Here is a 20068-nt window from a genome sequence, read left to right as displayed (position 1 = left end):
GATAGGATACATAAGCATGTTTATTTAAGGAGCTAAAGACCACCTCATCACCTCCATTTAAAGGGATAGTGGAATCTCTGAAATAAGCCTTTCCATTTACATGGACAGCTCCGTTTTTCCCAATGATTTCAAGCAATGTAACTGACTCCCTCCCTGTGAATTTGGATAAAGGTGTAAAAAAACAAGTATATAATCAGGAAGCATGATAATAGGAATCCATGCCCTAGTTACCACGTTAACAAAGAATCACAACATACCTCAGACTCAACGTGCTTCAGATAACACAACAGCTTACTGACTGTTGGATCCCCAACCCACAAGTCACAATGGCGGCCTTGACCAACACTGAAAGTAGGGCGATGCATAACAACATGGGAGTTCTGGATGGGAAAATTGCACCATACAAATTAAGATAGAGAACTGCTAATCTGCTATAAACAAGAGTGTAACTAAACCCTCATTGATGGACTTGTTAAACTTTAACTAGTCGGGCACAAAGCTTAGCAACACTGATTCCAAAAAAAAAATACCACTTAAACCTCACTTATCAGCATGAGACAAACAACATTGTCTTGCATCCATCACTTCCAATAAAGGACCAGCCCAAGTTCAACTTTTGAGCATATAACGCATACTACTTTCAATGGACATAGACAGTTTCCAATTCCATATTGAGATAAATAAAGTTCTTTCCATGACCTAATATACAGAAAGGGGTACTTTCACCATTCAACGACATCAGATAGAGATCTCTATTTTTCCAAAGACCCTGCTTTTACATTACCAGACGTCAAATTTCAGACTTGGACATAATCCGACAGACAAAAGTCAGTAAACATTAACAGTAGAAAATGACAATAGGAACAATCCACTACAAATGCCTATAAGAAACAACCAAAACAACATATTTGTTGTGAATCCCATTCTACAGGGACCCGGCCGTTGCAGAATAACATACTCCTCCATCCCATAAAAACATGCCTACTTTCGTAGACCCCTACAATAGTAGTACTACATATTGCACCTACAGAAAAAATCTTTTTTCTCAATTCATATTGCAATTACATCAAGAATCTTTGTAACCATACTTCATTCACAAGATAAATAACACACACAAAACACCTGTGAACATTGAGATAGGAGTTTTCCCCATGCATCTCCAGCTTCATTAGATTTCAGCTGCCGCTCTCCTCGCGATTTGCAGGCATCAAAATCGAATTCCCTTTATCAGTATCTAGATTGGAACCTGCAGCCACCGCTAACAATTACCAACAAAACACAAGTAAATTTTCGAGAATTCACCAAAACCCCTAAACGAGCTAAAATCCCACCACATGCAAAGAACTCTAAGTCATGTAAAAAGAAGGAAAGAAAAGAGAGGAATCATCACCTTCAGCCGCCGCCACGTCATCCGGCTGCTTCCCGCCGCCGCCTCCAGACAGATCAGCCGATCCAGCCGCTGAATCCTTCGCCGGAGCAGCGCCCGCTACTTCCTTTGCCGCCAACGAATCATCCACGGGCGCCTCCGCAGCCTGCATGCACACAGAATTCAAAACCGCCATCAAGCACAGGAAACAATCAAACGGATCACCAAAAATCCCAAAAGGGAAGAAGGGGAAAAAATTAAAGATTCAACCTTGGATCGCTTGCTTGGCGCCAGAAGAACTTCGCCTCGTCTCCACCATAGCCTCTGATCCAAAAATTCAACGAACACAAACCTCAAAAATGATGAATTTCAATCGAGAATTTATAAAAATCCTCCCTCCACCAAGACAAAAAGTTACTAGTACTATATTATGTGCAAGCTAGAGAGAGAAAGGAAAGAAATGAGAGTGAGGGGAGATGAAAAAGTGAATGATTGCGGGAAATGGATTGTATATATATAGGCAATCTTCTTTTGTAATAACGGAGTAGTTAATTCTTTATGCAATTTATGACAGAAAAAGCAAGAAATCGATTATTTTTATGATTATATTAAAAAAATTGTGGGTGTTGAAAGGGCGGGGATTAGGAGAGAACGGTTTTAGTGAATTTAAGGCTCTACAGTGTGTGGTGTGTGTTAATAATGGTTAGGTATTGGGTTAGTGTAGGGTGGCTTGGTTTTAATTTAGAGTCAACAATTACTTGGTAACTCATGAACTTTTAATTAGATTTTAATTTTAATTCAAATGTATTTTATAAAAATATATTGAACATAAAGTAACAGTAACATAAATATATATTTCTATATTTTAAAGACGGAAAAAAATGACGTAACGGATAATTTTCCTCACCACTTTTAAATTGACACTGTCACGCCGAGTTAAATAACATTTGCCATATTTACGAAGTAATTTTCCGCACAAACTTAAATTTGATACTGTCACAGCCGAGTTAAATAGTATATGCCATATTTTCTTGTGAGTATAGAAAGTCAACATAAAACGACATTTTCACATGCATGTCACGCCAATTAAATATCGTCACCTAACATCTTCGTTATCGTTAAGTTAACAACGTGATATACTTCCTCCGTTCTAGAATAGGTCGTTTTCATTTTGGACGTTCAATAGAGTCATTTCCTTTTTTAGAAAAAATCAACACATTTTTCCACACCTACTTTACTCTCTTTTACTTTTTTCTCTATTCATCTCTCTGTTTTTCATTTTCCATTTTGTTCTTTCTTTCTTAACTCCTCCCAAAATTTTTTCTTAATCTCCGTGCGAAAAGTTTTGCCTCCATTACTATGGAATAGAGGGAATAGAGGGAGTATTTTTATATGAAGCAGTGTAGAGTGACACATTCATTTATACGAGGTTGTAGTTACGGTATATTAACCGAATATGGAGTCTATGACAAAATATTGAATACTCCTTCCGTGCCAAGAATATGCACTTGGATTCAGATACGGTTTTAATGCGAAATTGATAAAGTAAGAGAGGGTATAGAGAAAAATAATTAAAATATTTTTAGTAGGGAATGGGTCTCACCTTATTAGAGATAAAGAGTTTCTAAAATTGGAATGTGCATATTCTTATGGGACGATAAAAAGGAAAGAGTGCGATATTCTGCATGGGACGGAGGAAATAATATTCAACCATTAAATTTATATATACCTTTTCATTTTAAGTCATTCCTTCACACGTCCAATACTTCAATTTTACTTTCTAGATTTTATTTATTTTTACTTTTCTTTATAATTTGTAATTCTAAGAATTACAAAATACTATTTATCCCAATAAAGATGTCATAAATTTTGAATGTCATGTGATTTTTATGTAAAATTATTTTGTGTATTAAGTAGAAAAAAATAGAGATAAAATTATTTCATCTTCGTAGAGATAGACTAAAAAAAGGGGGACATATTTTTTATAAAGTGAAAGTTTAATTTTATATCAAGATTTTTCTTAAATGTGCACAATGTTTGAGCAAAACTTGTGATTTGTAGATCTTTATATATATAAATAATATCTTCATCATACAATATGAGTTTATAGTTGACTCGACACGAGTATTAAGAAATATAAAAAAAATATTATAAAAATTTAAAAGAAATATTGTCCATTTTTATATCCTCTTCGTCCCAAGTAGGTAAACAATATTTTTATATCCCGTAACAAAATAGACTCAACTTTTCTTGGATGAAAAATATTAATTTTATAATAAAATGGATGCAATGAGTTAGTTACTTATGAGCCCTATTTTCATTTAGTAAAAGTGAAAAGAGACCTTACTAAGAGCATCCACCGTGGACGGACATCCCAATAGCCAAAAGCACTAAAACATCCCAAAACACCTCTTGTCACGTCATTACTAGACACCCCACTACCCGTCACATCACTAGACATCTCATTGCACAAAATAGCCTAGCACTAGGACTAGCAAGCCTAGCTAATAAAATAAATTGAAATATCCATTAATTCATTTTAATTGTTGGTATTTATCAAATATACAAAAAATGAAATGCAATGAGTTGTAAATATTGAGTATAAATAAATAAATAAATTAAAAAATTGGGACGTCCTATCCGCGCAAGGGCAGACAAAAACTTATGTCCGGTTTCATGGACAAAGCTCATCCTACTGGACGTTCCTTTGCCCTACCACGTCCGCATGTGACCACCCGACTTCCGCTATTGCGGATCCTCGATGAACCAAAATTCAAAAAGAGAATCTTATTTGGGACAGAAAAAATATATATCTCATCTATGATTTCCAATAGTTTTTTTGATAAATTCTATGATTTTCAATAGTATGACACGTTTCACTACCTATATAAACTTTGACTATCTATCAGTAAAAGATTGTGTCGCTTGAAAATTTTATTACCAACAATATTTTAAAATACTCACTTCGTCCTAAGACACTTTTATAGTTGAACCACCAACAATAAAGAACTTTTAAACGTTTGGGGGTGTAAAAATACTGCTTCATCCCAAGAAGTTAGAGCATTTCTTCAATATCTCTAGGTCAATTCTTTTTAATATAAAACATAGGTAAAAGTGTGAATTTTAAAATGCAGATAAAAGTAAAGAAATCAACATTTATAAATAAAAGAAGTTAATCATGTGCTTCTTCGAAAATGATGAGAAGTCGAGCTCTACATAACCGGACATCCGTGTGACTTTTAATGAAAATGCATGCTCGCCTCAAGTGGAAAGTTATGAATACCAATTATGCATGGATTTTTAGTTATGTTGATTGCGTGGACCCTTTAAAAATGATCATGGTTTAATTAGTTGGAAACATGTTAATACCTTGTCAATAATCATTGCCCACATATAGCATACTCAACTTCACTCCCAGCCCATATTTAATGTTTCAACTTTAGGCTACTTTAATAAACTTTTTATTTCCAATTAAATTATTAGGCTTAGCCGATATTGGAAGGAAATGTTAAGGATCCAAAAGAAAATTGGTTTTGATTAATAAGGAAGGCCCACCTTATGAAAATGTAAGTTCAAGATGAAAGGCCATTCTGATTTCAATTCAACCGGGTAGGCTTAAATTTATTGCTAAAAAAAACACACACAACCAGCAAGTATGCTTGACCCAAAACTAACCTGAGCTCCATAAAACTGAAATGAGTTAATTCTCATTATTTATTTTCAACTTTCATTAATTTTCTAAACTTTTAAAAGTTAGTAAAAAAATTCAATTATATGTAAAAATTTATTTATTCAATCACTTAAAAGTTATATTCATTATTTTTATACGTGTATGCTTATCATAAAAAAAATTATTTAAAATTTTAAAATGATAATTATTTAGAAAAAATTATTGATACATAATTCAATCAAAGAAAAAATATAAACCCAACAAAAGTAAAGTTCTAAACCATGTTCTTACGTTTTGAACTTTTTTTCTATTTAGCTACTATATATATCAACGGTTCTATTTATCATTTATTTACTTTCCATATTTCTAAACTTTTATGACGTTTCCTCGCACTTCAACTTTGTTCATGATCACATTTGAGATGTGATTGTGTTAACTCGATCTGGATTCAATTCATGATAGTCTTATTGAGTACAGCCTTCAATTCGATATTGTGCAGTCCTTGTTTAAAAATTCTTATGCATTATGCATTTTCAATTTTGAAACAATGGCTATGTGTTAAATAGACAAAGTAAGTAAAAGCTAACAAGGTAAAAATAAACATATACTATTGCTGGTAACACAGATAATAAGGCAACAAGATAGACTCAATTAGAGATATTTAAATTCAATCCAAATCTCAAAACAATACATGGAAGCATTGGATGATCATGCAATCGAAACACAAAAATTACTACAATCCATCCAAACAAGACACGAAGACTACTAAGAAACGGTGACGTATCCAACGTTGTTGGAAACATCCGGCTCGGTCTCTGCCCCGAACATTTTGGCGATCCTCTCGACGGGGATCATTGGAAAGTAGCGCGACAGCGTAGCCCTTCTCCTCCGATCCGACACTCCCTGATTGTACTTCTCGGCCCAATGTGCGGCCGTCGGGACCATGATGTGCGCCACTTGAGCGAACAGCGGGAGGTCGTTCAGTGCACGCCAAACAGCCACAGCGTACTGTTCCGCCATGGGCTCGTAGTCAGCATAGAGCGCCTTGGCTGTGGGCCCATCCTGCACATCGTTCTTAGCCATGTTTGAAGCCGTATCGGCTAAGCCGTCTCGCTGTACCTCTGATGCCAGCCCTGGGCCGCGGCCCAAGCTCGGCTTGTGAGCTGCTTTAGTAGAGCCGGCACGTGATGGTCCAACTCAATCAGGGACTCATCCACCTGCACGTCACGTGACAGATCAAACAAATGAACTGAAATGATAATGCTAAAATATTGCTTCTTCCATCCATTTAAAATAGTTATTTAAATCACCAAGTTTTGTCAAAATCTGTCTATCCACAAAGTTTGAAATCTACTAATTAAATCACAGTTTCAGTTTTTCTAGTTTATCCCATGGGTCGAATTTTAGATGGAATCTTTGTTGACGTGGATGGAGGTTTCAAGATGAATTGAGATTTCAATCACGAAAAAAATGCGTGTATAATTCAAAGTGTAATCACATGATCTTAAAGTTACGATTGATATTTCAAGGTGGATTTAATGAAAGAGATGCAAAAATTCCACATAAAATTAAACCAATGGGATAAACTAGAAAAATTGAAACTTAGTGATTTAATTAGTGGATTTCAAATTTTGTGAGAAAAACCAAGTCTTGACCAAAGTTAGTGATTTAAATGGCTATTTACATAGGTACATTTTAATCATATACTATTAATTAAAATAATTGAGTATTACTTCAATATAAAAACATTTTAAATATAAAAAATAAAATTTAAATTGGTATTCTAGTAGAAATAGTAGTTGTTTATATTCATATGGCAGAAGGTCCAAAAGTTTGCGATAAAAACAAGATGAGCTTCACCAAATTAAATTGGTATAATAATTAACCTTTTTGTGCGTGCAAGGACTAGATTTGAAATATTGTAAAACAAAATATATAAACGCATGTAGATCCAGAATTTTCACCAACAAAAATAAAAACACAGATTTATAAGTAAAATTTTCGCGAACATAATTATTTTATGTTCAAAGCTCTACGTTAAAAACAAGACGACCTTCAGCACCTTGTTATAAAGTAAAAAAGTTTAGGCGGATTCAGTTGTATTTTCACAAACACTGGATTCAATTTAAAAGTGAAGATTGTTCCCAAAAGGCAAAATGTGACGTTAAAAACAAGATGAAATAGAGATTGAATAATTAGTAGGAAACCTTGCGATCGATGAAGTTGAGGAGGTCGGAGGGAACATTATGGAATTTCTCGTAGACCGGTCCGATGACGGTTCTGACGGTTCCTTCAACGGTCTGAACTCCGGGCCGCAACGGACCGGAATTCTCCTTGGCATATTCGTAGAGCGTCGAGAAGCATACCACGATGTACACCGCCGCCACTTGCACGAAATCCAGATATTTCAGCTTCTTCTCCTCATTTTCCAAAACCTTCAATTACCAAATCATCGATCCATTAACACATTTCTCCAAATTGAATTAAACAGATAATCAAATAATTAATCACAACATCTAAGAGATCGATAAATTACAAGTTGATCGGAGGGCAGCGGAGTGGCTTCCGATTCCGCCATTGAATTGAGAAAATAAATTAGAAAAAAAAGTGAGATTTAAAAGAGCGATTAGCGAGATGGGGGAGTGGAGTGAAGAGGTTGACGATGTTTTCGCAATTTATAAGGAGGGTTTTCTCTTCCGTTTGTGTGGTTAAATGTAAAATGGTGAAATGGAATATAGATTTTTATTTTTATTCTTCTACATTTTTTTAATGGGGTGATGGCACACGTATCAAGGCTGTGTCTGATAAAGGTATGGGCTTTTCCTCATTATTTTGAGGGCCCACTAGCCATGCCTCATATTTTCAAATTATGAATGGCCATATATTTTGTCATCTACTTATGCTACTAAATCTACATTACCCTACTTAATTTGGAGTTGGAAAGTTAAGATGCTAGAATGTGGATGATTTGGATAATTTAAGCCCGTTAACCTATTATTAAATTAGGTTGGGCCAGAGAATACAGCCCACAATCATATTCTCATTAACTCGATATTCTTTTGAGACTAATATAGAAGGAGCCATATCAGATTCTTGGGATTTGGTTTTTTATTTATTTTTAATCGATCATGGTCGAATCAGATTTTATCTGATATATCCGCCTCTGATATTGTCACACACCACTCGAATAGGTTGAGTGGCTCATTGATTGGTGTATTCTAACACACTTTAAGTCATGATTTCTTGTCTTGTCTCTTGACTTTATTCAAATTTTATTAATATTTTAAATTAAGTATAACTAATGAAAGGAAATTACTCATTTAATGAGTCTCAAAGCACGTTAAAAGTTTGTGAGATTTAAAAGAAAATTCAAGTTATTTTATTCACATAAATATACACGTATTTAATTTGATCAAATTAATTGAAATAAATAAATATTTTATTTAACTAACGACAATTTCATACGTGTAAAGGAACTATAAAAAAGAGTAAGGTGATCAACCTTGTAACTAACATATTTTTATAAAAAAGAGTAATCACAAAGAATGAACAATCGACGGTTCACAAAGAACAACAGCCACACTTCTCAAGATCAAATGAAAGAATGAAGAACACATTGTGTAACTCACACACGTAGAGAGAAAATCAGAGAGCGGAAGAGGGAGGAGGGTAAAATCAGAATGTGGTCTCTCATTCAATTTCTGCATAAGGGAAACGAATTGGTCGCGGGAGCACAAGCCGGGGCATTTGCTTTCTTCCACAGTGCAATTTTTGAAAAATTTAACGCCTTGTCGAAGCCTATGCTATTCTAAGGCGATTAGCGGTGAACGAGGGAGCACCATCCTGGAATTGGAGCAAGGCCAAGTTTGAATTTTGCTAGTTTTCATTGCAAGCGCTATTTTATTCGTATTAATTTGATTGCAGTATAATTTTCTTAATTTACAGAAGTTGAAGATGAGATGAAATTGCCCTTTTTTGATCACTTGAGCTTGATAATTGAACTATAATTTTGAACACATTCAAGTTATAAATATAAATTTAGGAAAGACTGCTATAATTGAAATTTTGAAATGCATATTATTCTTAGAATATTGATGTAAAATAAAAGTGAAAATAGTTCCGGTATCCAACCCACGCGTGCGAAATTATCAAATTCCACATCTATATATTTATTTGAAACGCAATGAGAAGATTAGAAAAAGAAAGGAAGGTAGAAATTTGTATTATTTATATAGTTGATAAATTATTCAACTGCGACACTGTGTGGCAGCGGTGCAAGAACGCGTGTAGGGATTGGCTCCGCCTCCTTCCTGGCAGTTGTAGTAGGACGCGCCGGGCTCGGAGCAGGTCGTCCTGTCCGCCTGCAGCGCACCATAGCTGATGTATTCCGTGGTTGCTAGCATGCGCCGGTTGCTTTCCGTGTCCATCTCGAACTCGCCGCTGCCCATGCACTCCGCGATCGATCCCCGGCAGGCCGCCCGATTGTCCAACGGGATCCACTCTGGGCCAACGCCGGCATCCGCAGCTCTGAGAAAGATAGCCACCGCCAACAACGCAGCCGGAATGAGGCGCAGGAGAAGCGCAGCGTTCGCCATTTTTACTTTTATAGTTTGTTTTCTTTTCCTTTTGGTTTCTTGTAGTTTTTGGCATGGAAGATGGAGCCTTTTAAAGCCGGAAAATTAGGCAACTTGCTCTACAAACTATTACTCTCTCTATCACTTAGAACAAGTCAATCGCAAGGAGTACAAAATTTAGCAAAAACTCAAGTGACCATGTCCACATAGTAATGCTTGTTTTTCTTTATTAAATTAGGTTTTACATGCAAATATATGATCATCTTTATTTTCTAATTTTTTTGAAAAAATAGTTTGTCGTAAACGATATTAGGTTTCAAGTAATTAATTACATATAGTATTTCTTTATTATGTTGGAGCATGATGAAACTTGAATTCATCAAATGTGAAATTAATTATGACATTCCCACTTGCATTTATTAACATCATGTGACAACATGCTTATACTAGTCCATACCTATAAATATTTGATTAGGTATACGTAGTAAGTTGAATGGTTCAGTGAACGTCAATTTACTAATGGCCACTAAAAACCAATGAAATTTTCAACACCTACCATAAAAATGGACATCACAGTTTTCTTTGTAAAAATGAAAAATCGAAATATGAATCTCAATCGCAACCTTTTATCCCCAACGAAACAAATACTCATCACAACTTCGAATTTGAGTATATGTATATGGTTATATAATGGTATTCTAGAGCTGTTCCGCAATAACAATTTTGATCAATTTTAGTTTATTAGAAACAAATTAAACCAGTCCATTGATTTGGAATTATATTTTATTAATCTTTTTGTTGATAGCTTCAGCATGTGAACTGAATACGGAGTACTAGAATTAAAATGCCGTTATAGTTAAATTTTAATACTCCTTCGTTCTATAAAGTTTATCTCAGTTTGATCCGATGCAAGTTTTAAGAAATTGTTTGATTTTATATTAAATGGTGTGGAATAAGGGTCCTAAATTTAGGAATGTATTTAATACCTATTTTTAAAAAAATCAATTGGACAAACTTTGTAGGAGAGAATGAAAATAGTAAAAACTTTATGGGACGGAGAAGGAGTAATCGGTTGTAGCACCAATAACAATTCGGTCAAAATGCTAGCTATATTATGCTCCGTAAGTGATGGTTCCAGGAAATACAATTCTTTAATACAACGAAGAATTATACTAATAAATATAATATTCAAATAATTATTTTTAAAAAAGTACATTACAATTTAACTAACAACATCTTTTATTGTGCGCAGTAGCTAATTCACACGATTATTCATATCTTAAAAAAGATTCAAAATTCTTTAGCAACACAACATCTTAATGTTTGGGAAATGAGACACTAACACTCTATTACTCTCTTAGCTCCATCCAATGTGTTCTTTAGCAACATTGCAACAGTCATCGCCCGACGCCACCAGGAACCGGAGTAATGCAGCCCGCGTCCCACATGCTTCCTTAAAATCCACATCCCCAACAAGCCTATAACCAGATTTTTACTAGAATCATCCACAGCATTGGTTCCCACATCAATTACCGTAGCACCAGGTTTGATCCAACTGCCCTTGATCTGAAAATTGAGTAAAAGCAAAGCCACTATGAGCAAACACTAAACAAATTACAAAGTTAAGTTGTAACATGGCAACTGGTAATAGTACTAATAAATAGGACTCTTGTTACCATAGCAGGTTGTCCTGCAGCAGCGATGATGATGTCAGCATTCCGTATAATGCTCTCTGGTTCTTTGGTCGAGAGTGGACTATAGTGACGGTGGCATCTTCCTTTAGAAGGAGCAAGGAAACTGGCAAACCAACTATGTTACTCCGGCCTACCACAACAGCATTCTTTCCCTTAATAGTAATGCCATGGCGGGTAAGAAGCTCGATGCAACCCTGTTAGGGAGAAAGCACGCATAAATTAAGAATTTACTCCTTTATATGCTACAAAATGCCAAAACAAAAATTAAAGTTAAAATAAGGAAAAGCATTACGTAGCATCTAACATAGTGCACTCATATATTACCTTTGGGGTGCAGGGGACAAACAGAGGATCTCTGCCTTTCATTGCTAACTTACCAATGTTGAGAGGATGAAATCCATCTACATCCTTTTCAGAGATATCTCAGTTAGAATTTTCTCTTCGTTTATATGTTTAGGCAACGGGAGCTGAACAAGTATACCTACAACAACCAAACAGAAATGATTTTAATCTTTGTCTTTCCAACTTTCAAATTTCAGGCCAACAATGTATGCATTGAGAGGATCTTGCTATCTAAGATGAGACTAAGGAAAACCATCCAAATATTATACAATCAAGGCATATGGATTTATGCTAATCAGTATTCACTCAACACACTGATTCCTATATGCAAAAGATTCAACTTTTAAATGAACAAATCATGAAATTTATTTATACTTTAAGAGATTAAAACAACATTGCCGGGTACACTACACCTAAGCTGACACAGCTACAAAATGATTGCACGAACAACAAACAACAAACACATATCTAACTACTAATCCAAACTACAGAAACTACATTTATTTTGCACATTTAGCTTGCCAAGCATGAACATAACATTCAATTCATGGATTTCACAAATCAACTCAGAGGTTTTAACACTAATCCGAACATGCAAATGTGTCAATTTGGTAAATTATCAAATCCATCTCTACAAGTTTCAAAAAGGCATTTCTAGGTACAGTGCTCAATGGAAGCCAATAAACTCAATGTGTTGAGCAAATTTGTTACCAACCATGAACATCAGGATTGGCATTCAATTCATGAACTTTGAAAATCAAGTCAGATTCGGAGACATTCTCTGGCAGGTCGATATCAAGCGACTTGATTCCAACTTCTGCACAAGCTTCCTTTTCATATTCACATAGCTCTGGGAATCCTTCCTTTGGCCAACAATGACAACGGCTAGACCGGGAACCTGAAATCAAAACATACAATCGATAGAGCATTCCGAATTTGGCATTATCATAGCAAAAAATTTAGGCAAATCCAGAGAGACCTTGCCGTAAGTTTGAGAGGGCCCTGACTTCGGGGGGATCTCCGATCGGATTGTTTGGGCGAAAACTTTGCCGTCGATTATAGTGACCTTTTGATCCGACATGGTTGGGTTGGGGTTGGGGTTGTGGTTGTGGGTAGCTAGCTTCTGTATTGAATTGTGGAGTGTAGTGTGTAGATAAACATCAATGAATTTTAGTAGTACTGCTAATCCATACCCTGCCTTCTGAAAATGGATCTCACTTCGTCTTTTTTCTGTGTGGCCCGAATCATAACCAGGCCCACTACACACCTATGATTACACTGCGCACTTTAATTATTCAAAAATTTACTCTATCTTTTAACCCCTGATAATATCACACAACTTTAAAAATATTAATTATTTCCCAACTTCAAAACTATTTGTACTATATAATATCATGAATTAAATCGGGGTGCAATTTCGTATCGGTGATGGATTCCAACTTTTTCAAAATAATGGAGGAGATGAATTGATATTTAATTGATGATGTAGAAGATGGGCTATTTCTTTAAAAAATCACAACTAATATAGCTTGTATTCTTGCTCTATTTTTTCGAATCCATGCACTGATTTTGGATTTACTCCCTCATCTCACATATTCCCAACTAATCTCTTTTTAGTTCCGATTTAAATCCACTTTGACTCGGTGCGAGTTTAAGAAATATGAAAAAATTGATGAAAAAGTTATGGAAAGTTAGTCTCATTTTTATATATTGATTTTACAATTGAATGGAGTGTAATGAGTTAGTGGAAAGTAAGGTTACTTACCAAAATAAGAAAAAACAAATATGAACATTATTTTGTGAAGGATCGAAATGATAAATGTGGATATTATTTGTGGTGGGAGTAGTATAAAATGATGGAAGTTTTATAAGTTGAAAATGATATCGAACATTCAATCAATAAATAAAAATAAAATATAATAGCGAGTTTTATGAACCATATCGAATCCCCATAAACATTGAACAAGTCACACAAGCCAAAATTTGCTTAATGCAGGGAAACCATGAGCATACTCATGCATGTTCAAACTTTTGGCGTAATTGGAGGTGGGTCTCTCGGGAAGATTACAATCACCCCGATGAAATCTTTGGAGGCACTATCGTCCTGTTGTGTCGGTAACACGAAGATCTTTTTGAGTTTGTATGCACTCGTGCCATGGCCGGGTTTCGTAGTGTCATTGTGCCCTTACGCAGCGTAGAGAGTCCGACAGGAAATATGGGCCGTGTAGGAAGTATTGTCACGAGCAGCAAATACATCAGCAATGCGCATAAAGCGGTCGCTGGCTTTTGTTTCATTGCGAATGCTCTAACCCGTGTTTAAAAAAATTGAACCACCGTGCATACAACATATTCGTTTTCAATATATAGTGCCATAGTGGGGCCCGGCCCATGCAGTAAAGCTTATGAAGCAGCTGGTACATTTACTAATATAATCAAACTTTGCTGATTCTTATAAAATCTCAAATCTCAACCTCACAACACTCGCTTACTCACTCCTCCATTTTATTAATACTTTATTACTTCAATCTCCCAACGCTTGCAATTTGAATTTATTTCTCCCCATTTGAAACACCAAATCTCATCTCATCTCCTCGAATAAAGAGACAGAGTTGATGAGGAATAAGGCACCCAGCGGTAATACCAAGAGGCGGAGGCCGAGCAGAGTCATGGTTAAAGGCACTTTGTCCACTCATTTCATGGTCCCCTGGATCAGGCCTCCCTCAAGCCCTCACGCTTCCACAACCCCTTGATTCCAAACCCCAATCCGACTCCATGCCCCTCGATTTCGATGCCGACACAAAGATTTCATCCTCAGCCAGGATTTTTTCTGGTCAAAATTCATTCTTTTCTCGTCCTTAACTATCTGGGGTTATCCGTGTAGGTTTTCTGTGGATTGATTTGTTTTTTCTTGCTTGCAGTACCCCTGATTACATCCTCCGGAGATGCCAGCAATTGGAAGCAACCTAGATTGGAGCAAGGTATGATTTTGTTGTTTTTTCTGTGAAATTTTAAGGTGCTGATATCGCAGTGTCAATTTGTGTTAAAGGGGAAAATATTGAATGTCCCAAATCACCTGAGAAAGTTAAGACCCTTACGAGCAAGCGGCAAAATTCGGTGAGTGCTCACATTAATTTTTTCATTTTTGGGTGTACTATGCATTGCTTTAAGATTTATTCGTAGAGGGAAATGAAAAAAAAAATGATTTTTCCTGCCAATTAAAGAGGATATACCCTATTGGGGTGTTATGTGAACTGAGACCTAATAATGAGAATCCAGAATATCACAACTGTTATTCAGTTTAAAGATTCTTCAGGAATATTTGCTTATCTCATTGCCTGCTGCAGTAGAGTTTTTATGTAATAGCTCAAGCTATGAACTAATTGATTGTGAACTCAAGTTTGATGGATGTTATTATGAATATAGTGGCAATTTGGGGCTATGTATCATGGATATAGTGGCAATTTGGGGTTATTTATATTGGATGTAGTGACAACTTTGGGGGTATTTATCATGGATATAGTGGCAATTTGGGGTTATTTATCTTGGATATAGTGACAATTTGGGGTTATTTATCTTGGATATAGTGACAACTTTGGGTTTATTTTATTCAGTTTAAACATTCTTTAGGACTATTTCGCTGATCTCATTGTCTTCTGCACTGCACTAGAGGATTTAGGTAAAAGCTCATGCTAGAAACTAACTGATTGTGAACTTTAATTGCCCTTGCTCATTGGAATAGATGTTTCCTTTCCATTATATGAGTATTTTTTCTCCCTTGTCCTTTTTTAGAATGACTTCAGAGCTCAATGATCTGTTTTTATATTTTTCTGATGCTCGATGTGACTGCTGACTGCTGTCCCAGATGTTGATTTAAAAACATCTTTTGGATCACCTGATATTGGTTATCATCCATTTGGAGATCTGGGAAATGATACTTTGAGGACCGATGTGATGAAGACTGGAAGTCCAGTTGAGTTGCAAAGTAGTCGTGGTGGTTACGTTTCACAATCTGCAGTGGCATTAAGGTGCAGAGTTATGCCTCCCCCATGCCTAAAGAATCCATACGTCAAGAATGCTTCAGACTTTGATGTTGATCCTTTTAGCAATCAAAGATCAAAATGTGCAGGTGCAGGCATTGTTATTATGTTGCTTTTATTTGGACAAAGGGAGCATTTTATATTGTTGTGGATGCTAACTTTTATCTTAGAAGGCCAAGTGATTTTATTTCTGAGATTAACAAATTTATATTAGTCCTTTAACACACTGTATTTGTTGCCTCCAGGTTATTTTTCCGCTGGTGTTGGTGGTGATGGCCTTTCACGCTATCGGACAGATTTTCATGAAATTGAGGTTTAGTGACTAACATTGCCTTGCTCTCCACTAACTCTGAAATTCTCTCATGTTTCTCTCATGTTTCTAACTGATATTATTGTCAGAAAATTGGCAGTGGCAACTTCAATCATGTTTTCAAAGTACTGAAGAGGATTGAAGGTTGTATGTATGCAGTGAAACATAGCATGAAACAGTTGCATCAGGAAACAGAAAGGTACAATATTAACAATTCATCCTACTTGTGTTCAGCGCACTTTCACGTGCAGCACACTTATTATTAATACTTTTTTTGCAGGCGGAAGGCTTTGATGGAAGTTCAAGCTTTGGCAGCTTTAGGTTTGCTGCACAAATGCATTCCAAACACCTACCAAATTAGAGGTTCTCGAACTAATATATGAATCATATTTCTTTCAGGGTATCATGAGAATGTAGTTGGATACTACTCTTCTTGGTTTGAAAACGAGCATCTTTACATCCAGTTGGAGTTGTGTGATCACAGCCTTTCTGTCAACACATTACCCAAATTATTGACAGAGGTAGAAGCTTTAGATGCCATGTATCAGGTGACTAATTTTAACTCTTCTGTGTTTCCTAAGCTCTTCTGATTTGCTTCGTTGTGAGGTGGTGAAGTGATTTGAAGGTTCAAATGTATATATAGAGTGTATGAACATCCATCTTAATCACTACTCCTTGCTATGACTTTTATATGTGGAGATTTGTGGTCATTTGGTTCTTTACATTTCGCAGATTGCAAAAGCACTGCAGTTTATACACAGTCGAGGCATAGCTCACTTAGATGTAAAGCCAGATAATATTTATGTAAAAGAGGGAGTTTATAAACTTGGTGATTTTGGTTGTGCAACTACGATTGATAAAAGCTTGCCAGTTGAAGAGGGGGATGCACGCTATATGCCCCAAGAAATCCTCAACGAGGACTATGATAATCTAGACAAAGTTGATATATTCTCCTTAGGAGCTTCCATCTATGAAATCGTGAAGGGGTCGCCCTTGCCCGAATCAGGTCCCCACTTTCTCCATCTTAGGAAAGGAAAGCTGCCTCTTCTTCCAGGCCACTCAATACAGTTCCAGAATTTAATCAAGGTACATTAACTTCTGATTATATTGAAGCTTCCTGCTTCAAATTGATTGGGACTTCCCCTTCTCTTGGTCTATCATTTTATGATTAACAGCTAACATATAATTCTAGTATGCCTCAATCATGCGGGCAAATCATCACCTTATTTTATCCTCGTTTTAATTTTGGTGTGTGAAATCTTTATAGAACAGATGCTCTTGGTTTTTAGCAAACTAAATCATGTAGAAAGCTAGCTTAACATTGTGTTGCAGTGAGGATCCATGCCTTATTCTTTCTCGCTTTCTGAATGTGCTCTTTTTGACGGGTTGTTTGTCTTGATTTTGAACTTGAATTCAAACCTATGAGAATTGAGAAGCTACTGTGCAGATATAGAAGCTGTAAATGCTCCAATTTTAACAAGTTGTTTTATTGCACATTTTTTGGCTTAATACTCAGGCCATGATGGATGCTGATCCTGCTCGGAGACCATCTGCTAGAGAGGTAGTTCAAAATCCAATATTTGGGAGGCTTCAAAACAACAGAAAAAACTTCTGAATCGAATGCATCCAATCAGTTCTCTTGACAAGATCTGTTGTATTTGTATATTTTGGCCATGGTTGAAGGGAGTATGAGAAATGGAGTCGAGGGAAGGAAATGCTGCACATTATTGACTCCATTTCGGAGCACCAGATTTTCCAATGTGACGGTGCTCTGTGGAGGAATATATAGACGAAGGGCACCAGTGCCTCCATGTAGTGCACCAGATTATTTCCAATGTGATGGTGTTTGTTTTTTGCATAAACTGAGAAAATGTAAAAAACAGACTTCTTTTGTGATCATATTCAGTGTGAATTGGCGTTCATATTCTAAGGTTTTCTCCCTGTGTCTCTGCTGTAGACTTACATCTCTTGTAATATGTGAAACAGCATTCATTTTGTTTTTTGTAATTATAAGTAATTGTGGAAGGTCCGAAGATGCTTACTATGTACTCTCTGTGCCTCTTACAACAAAGGCATCCACGTGTTGGTGAGAGAGTGTGTCGCCGTCAAGGCCACGGATGCTGGTGTGTCCTTTACAGGAGAGCGTTTTTGGTTAAAGCCGTTTGGGATGAAGAAAAAAACACAGAAAGATGCATCACTTGATTTGCTTCCACAAATCTCTGGCGATTTTATTGATTGATTTATTTTTGTCGAGTTACGCCATGTCACCTTCATTCCACGCCCTTCTTTGTTGTTTAAGGAGTTGTTACCAATTGAAAATTCATGCACCCTCAATTCAACTTTATAAGAGTTTAAAAAGGCAAGTCATTTCCTCGTCTTTTCCTTAAGTTTACTAGTAGCTTTTACTCACTTGTTTTATGAGAAAACAACTAGCCCACAGGATGGGAACTCCTCATAATATAAGATGGAGGAGCATCACGTGGCATTTCTTGATCAAATTCTGAATGTATAGTAGTTTCCACTAAATAAATAAAACCAATAATTGAACCCAAAAATTGATTGGTGACAAAAATTAGGAAAACAAAATTATTGTGCTTGCTTTCAATAACCTGCACTCGAGAAAAATGAATTTTTTGTTTTGAAAATTAGGGTGGGCCTAGGGATCCTGTAACGTGCATAGCAGTTATGCTGTTTCTCACAAACTAATAAAATAAATCAAAAAAATATAATACTATTATTTTATTAGTTTATGAGGAACAACAAAGGCTAATGTGCTAAAATACACAAAGGATCCCCACCCGAAAATTATCTCCCCATCCGAAAATAACAAGGGCTTTAATAAACTGCGTTATTCATGTTCTATTAGATCTAGTCTCGCTAAAAGCTGATATTTGGTGAAACTAGTTAAGTAAACAATCCAAATTTGAGCTTCATAGCAGTAAGAGCATCCGCAATGGTCGGCTAGCGACCGGCTAGCCGATTCGTCGCGCTGGCCGATCGGCTAGCAGAACCATTGCAATCGGCCAGCGCAAAATCGGCGAGCGGATCGGCGTGGGCTCGCCGATCGCTCGTCGCTGGCCGAAACGCTAGCCGATCGGCTAGCCGCCATTGTGGAGGCCCGATCGGCCGGCGCCGATTTTCAATTTTTTTTTTAAAATCATATATAAACGCGATTTTCGTTTCATTTTCATTTGCACCACTTGTTTTAACGAGTTTTCTCTCTCTCTAACTTTTCTGTTCAAGAGCATCATCGAGCGATGGATCACGCGGGTGGTAGCGGTAGCGGTAGTGGTGGGGATCCTGAGGAGTACGAACGGAGGATGAACGAGGCTATGGAGGCCTACATGAACCGCGGGATGGAGCGGTACATGCGTATGGTGGAACAACAGGCGATACCTCGCCCTCCTCCACCAGTTGTCCACCACCGAGCAGTGATTGATCGGGATCACGTAGCTGCACATCGGCGGGCGTACGAGGACTACTTTGCGAGTACCCGCGGTTTCCCGCCAACATGTTCCGGCGGCGTTTTAGAATGCGCAGGGAGTTGTTTATGCGCATCGTTAGGGCATTGGAGCGTCAATATATGTGTTTCCGCTTCAGGCACGATGCGGCTGGCAGACCCGGCCACACCCCTATCCAAAAGTGCACGGCGGCAATCGGGCAGTTGGCCTACGGAGGCGCGGCGGACATGTGGGATGAGTACCTCCACATCGGTGAGTCGTCGGCCACCGAAATGTCCGAAGGAGTTACGTGGGGGCGTGATCGGCATTTTCGGTGAGCGGTACCTTCGAAGCCCTACTCCCGAAGATTGTCGAGAATTTGATGCGAGATGCACGGGGAGAAGCATGGGTTCCCCGAGGATGTTAAGCGGCATATACCGTATGCATTGGGAGTGGAAGAAGCTGTCGGCTGCACTGGAAGGGGGCCTACACGACCGGCTACAAGTCAAAGAACCCCACGATAATCCTCGAGGCCGTAGCTGATTACCGGCTGTGGATCTGGCATGCGTATTTTGGGGTAGCCGGGTCGAACAACGATCTCAACGTCCTGAACTCGTCTCCCCTCTTCAACGAGA

General features: G+C 37.1%; 1 protein-coding gene, 1 long non-coding RNA gene and 3 pseudogenes across 3 annotated transcripts; 1 reads left to right on the top strand and 4 right to left on the bottom strand.

The window, feature by feature from the left end:
• Nucleotides 1-1192: 1192 nt before the first annotated feature.
• Nucleotides 1193-1649, bottom strand: LOC125203664. 2 transcript variants are annotated; one of them, XR_007173420.1, is made up of 3 exons: nucleotides 1637-1649; nucleotides 1391-1532; nucleotides 1193-1258 (listed from the first exon to the last, which is right to left on the bottom strand). It is a non-coding gene; the product is annotated as an uncharacterized LOC125203664 (long non-coding RNA). The 2 variants fall into 2 exon arrangements; XR_007173419.1 differs by having other exon boundaries at nucleotides 1194-1246.
• A 4016-nt stretch (nucleotides 1650-5665) lies between these two features.
• Nucleotides 5666-7637, bottom strand: LOC125208410 (annotated as a pseudogene).
• A 1453-nt stretch (nucleotides 7638-9090) lies between these two features.
• LOC125208290 (rapid alkalinization factor-like) lies at nucleotides 9091-9676 on the bottom strand. The gene has a single exon (XM_048107872.1). The coding sequence runs from the start codon at nucleotides 9629-9631 to the stop codon at nucleotides 9284-9286; it is 348 nt and encodes a 115-aa protein (XP_047963829.1). The 5' UTR covers nucleotides 9632-9676; the 3' UTR covers nucleotides 9091-9283.
• A 1063-nt stretch (nucleotides 9677-10739) lies between these two features.
• On the bottom strand, nucleotides 10740-12762 carry LOC125207989 (annotated as a pseudogene).
• An 887-nt stretch (nucleotides 12763-13649) lies between these two features.
• On the top strand, nucleotides 13650-17923 carry LOC125206327 (annotated as a pseudogene).
• Nucleotides 17924-20068: the final 2145 nt, after the last annotated feature.

This window comes from Salvia hispanica, chromosome 2, assembly GCF_023119035.1.
Source record: "Salvia hispanica cultivar TCC Black 2014 chromosome 2, UniMelb_Shisp_WGS_1.0, whole genome shotgun sequence".
NCBI classification, from domain to species: Eukaryota; Viridiplantae; Streptophyta; class Magnoliopsida; order Lamiales; family Lamiaceae; genus Salvia; species Salvia hispanica.
This window is presented reverse-complemented; position numbering and strand designations above follow the sequence as displayed.

Excerpts from the sequence above, each read along its gene's own strand:
- LOC125208290 (XM_048107872.1), bottom strand. The coding sequence starts at position 9,631 with ATGGCGAACGCTGCGCTTCTCCTGCGCCTCATTCCGGCTGCGTTGTTG.